At 52.9% G+C, this 3,582-nt stretch overlaps 1 protein-coding gene across 1 annotated transcript; it reads right to left on the bottom strand.

Moving 5' to 3' along the window:
* Positions 1-747: 747 nt before the first annotated feature.
* Positions 748-2,905, bottom strand: CCN1 (cellular communication network factor 1; the record flags this gene model as incomplete). Its single annotated transcript, XM_079696662.1, has 5 exons — positions 2,712-2,905; positions 2,197-2,410; positions 1,491-1,847; positions 1,154-1,365; positions 748-1,050 (listed from the first exon to the last, which is right to left on the bottom strand). The coding sequence occupies exons 1-5, from the start codon at positions 2,772-2,774 to the stop codon at positions 748-750; spliced, it is 1,149 nt and encodes a 382-aa protein (XP_079552788.1). The 5' UTR covers positions 2,775-2,905.
* Positions 2,906-3,582: the final 677 nt, after the last annotated feature.

Here is a 3,582-nt window from a genome sequence, read left to right as displayed (position 1 = left end):
TCAGTAAATCCTGTTTCAATGATTGAATGCATAAGCTAGATTGTCCCCAATGGTTTTGAACATTCTCTAAAAATACAGAATGCCATAAACTCAGATATTAGGTAAATATTTCTTTATTAAATGATTAATTCCATAAATAAATTCTTTTCACTGAATATAAAATTAAAATCATTTACAAATTATTCCAGTATTACATTTCCCCTCCCTCCCCGAAAGCTACATTTTGATAAATAAAAACATTCAGTCTTAAAACACCTGATTTCTGTTTGCAATTTAGAGTGCAGATAGCTGCCTCTCATGGACACTCACAGAGTGTCACCTTCTGGAAGGGATGGACCCCCCTCCTGTTTACTTCTGTCAAAGGATGGAGTCTTTAAGTGTCCAACTAATCTTATTACCTTTTACAACTGTAAAACCGAAATGGAAAAAGCCTAGAGAAAAATACGCTTACCAAATAGTTTACAAACAGAAAACAGAACGTCATCAACACCACAAGCTCCAAAATGAAGCAGTAACGTGTGCTCCAATATTATGAAGCATAGTATTCTCCAATTGCGGCTGCATTAGTGTCCATGTGCACCAGCACACCTGGCAGTTTCGAAATACCTTAATACTACTCAAGAATGAGCAGTGCATCCCTTCTACAATGGGTCCCTCCAGCCCGCCGCCCCCACCCACGCCTCCTTGATGCTGACACTCTTCTCTCCCCACTTTGTCCACCCTCGTGCTGGAAAACCCAGGTAGAGTTTAGTCCCTAAATTTGTGAATGTCATTGAACAGTCTGTAGAAGGGAAAGGCTGCCTCGTTGGCATGTGGGCAGTTGTAGTTGCACCTGCAGGACTGGATCATCATGACGTTCTTGGAAAACGTCTCCCCATCTTCGCAGCGGAACCGCATCTTCACAGTCCTGGTCTGCTGAGGCGTGCAGCAGCGGCCATCCACGCAGGAACCACAGTACTTGGGCCGGTATTTCTTCATACTCGAACATCCAGCGTAAGTAAACTTGACCGGTTCAGGGGATTTCTTGGTCTTGCTGCATTTCTTGCCCTTCTGTAAGAAAGAGAAGAGAAGGGAAGTTAGTGTTTCTCTTTCTTGGAAGAGAGGTTCCCATCTCACCCAGGGGACCAGTCTACACGGCACTGCAGGCACTTACTTTCAGGCTGCTGTACACTGGCTGTCCACAAGGCCGCACTTCACAGATCCGGGTTTCTTTCAGCAGGCGGCATTCAGGGTTGTCATTGGTAACGCGTGTGGAGATACCAGTTCCACAGGTTTTTGAGCACTGGGACCATGAAGTCGTTTGGACGATACATTTCTGGCCATGTGAAGAAGGGCTGTACAGAATGCGAGGTTCCATTCCAAAAACTAGAGGGACAAACAAGAGGGGAGATTCCTCAGAGGCATACCGACACAAACAGATTCAGGTTCTCATTTCTCTGCAGTTTCAAACTAGGAATGGGTTTCAGTACAATGTCTCAGTCTTCACTTACCGGGGAGCCGCTTCAGGGAGCCGCCTTTTCCAATTGCAATTAATTCATTGTTTCTCGTTAACTCCACCTCCGAGGCATCGAAGGCCAGCTCCTTGCCCAGGAGGCCGTCCCTGTCGTCCATGGGGTCCTTGGCACCATCCTCGTCGCAGACCCACTCCTCACAGCACTGCCCGGTAACTTTGACCAGCCGAGGGTTGGGACAGCCCAAGCTTGGGAGAGAGAGTTCTTGGGGACACAGAGGAATGCAGCCCACGGCGCCGTCAATACATGTGCACTGATGTTTACAGTTGGGCTGGAAACTTTCCCCATTCTGGTAGATTCTGGAGTTATATTCACAGGGTCTGCCCTCTGACTGAGCTGCAAAGAGCACCAAAAAAGAAAGCGAGAAGAGAATAAAGTTAAGATTCCGTACGACGGCCTGAAACTCAGACATATTTTCTGCTGCTAAATTCAATTGATGGTAAAGTTTCCTACGATTCCCCGGAGACTCCAGAGCAGAACAATAAGTTAGTCAGGAATCACTTTTCCGTATGCGCTTTTCGTTGGGCCCAGACACACTGAATTGCATTCCAGACTGCTGAAATCATGTGCCTTTCTGCCAAGCTACCAACAACAAAGCATCACCATACATGGTCGCAAAATTACTAAACTTCTGGACTACGGGGACTATTCTTTTTTTAAAGGGGCCAAACCACAAGCATCTTACCTCTGCAGATCCCCTTCAGAGCGGTGGAGCTGGCGCCGAAGTTGCATTCCAGCCCCTTGGTGTGGTCGCAGGGCTGCGTTTTGCTGCAGTCCTCGTTGAGCTGCTTGGCGCAGACCTTACAGCAGCCGCAGGCGTCCCGGACCAGCCCGACTCCCGGGGCGCACTTGGGCGCCTCCAGGGGGCAGTGGCAGGCGGCGGGGCAGGTGGAGAGAGCCTGGAAGGGGGAGAGGACACGTGTGAGGCTCGGCGCGGTGCGCAGGAGGGACGCCCCGGGAAGGGACGGGGGTGTTTGACCCGGGCGGCAGGGAGTCTCTGATCCCGTTCAGCCCGGCCACCCCGGGCGGCTGCGTACGCCCGGAGGGCCCCCCGGCACGTCTTCAGGGCAGGCTTAAAGAAAGAGCTCCCCCGAAACGCCCCGCCGAACTTCTGAGTCTAGCTTTTCCGGCCACGGGCCATCTGGGGAAAGGCGAAGGGGCTGCTAGAGCGGACGGGGAAGCGGTGGCCAAAGAACTCACCAGCCTGGCCAAGTGGAGAAGGGTGACGGCGAGGGCGAGCGTCCTGGCGGTGCTGGAGCTCATCGTGGCGCGCAGGAGGGGTCCGGACGAGCGCGGAGGCAAAGACGCCAACACACCGGTGCGTAGCGGCCGGGCCGGCGCGGCTGGGGCGGTGGGCCGGGTGGCAGGGAGGCGAGAGCCAGGCAGGCGAGCGGGCTGCGGGCGTCCTTCTCTCGAGGTCCTTGCCGGGGAGGAACGGAAGGCGCGGATGCTGCTCGGGGGCGCTCTCGCTCGCGGTCTGCCCCAGCGCCCAGAGCCCGCCTTTTATACGGGCCGGCCGCGGCGCCGCGTGTTGCAGTGACGTCGACTCTGTCTGCGCGTTCCAGAATTCTCAAACATCTCAGGAATGCTGGTTGGCGCGGGCTCCTGCCAAGCGCCTCCCCTGGCTCCGTTGCACTTTTTTTTTTTTGTCCTGGACCCGTCAAGAAAACAATCTTCCGTTTTTTCCACTTTAAATAACGACTTCTATTGGGGAGGGCTTTTCTTGGAGTGATGGTGGTGGAAGGGCCGAGGGGGTTGAGTTCAGAACTTTGCCTGGACTGGGAGGGTGGGAGGACCTGGAGGGAGGAACAAAAGTCGTTTTGTTTGGTGATGCCGAGTTGACCGGGCAGCCTTGGAACCCCTCACCCAGGAAGGCAGCGAGCAGTTTGCTTGTTTACAGCGAAGGTGAGAGTCAAGTTATCTATTGAGAGAGGCGACCGGGGAGGGAGAGTGTCTGGGAGCCAGGAATCTATCTGAGGACTTCATAGAAGCGTGCTCGGATCAAGTCCCAAATCTTTGGCATGGTGTTTATTGGACAAGTGAAGTGTATTGCAAATTAATACCCGAGGTG

This window comes from Hyperoodon ampullatus, assembly GCF_949752795.1.
Source record: "Hyperoodon ampullatus genome assembly, chromosome: 2".
Classification (NCBI taxonomy): Eukaryota; Metazoa; Chordata; class Mammalia; order Artiodactyla; family Ziphiidae; genus Hyperoodon; species Hyperoodon ampullatus.
The sequence above is the reverse complement of the archived record's forward strand: the minus strand, read 5'-3'. Positions and strand labels throughout refer to the sequence as shown.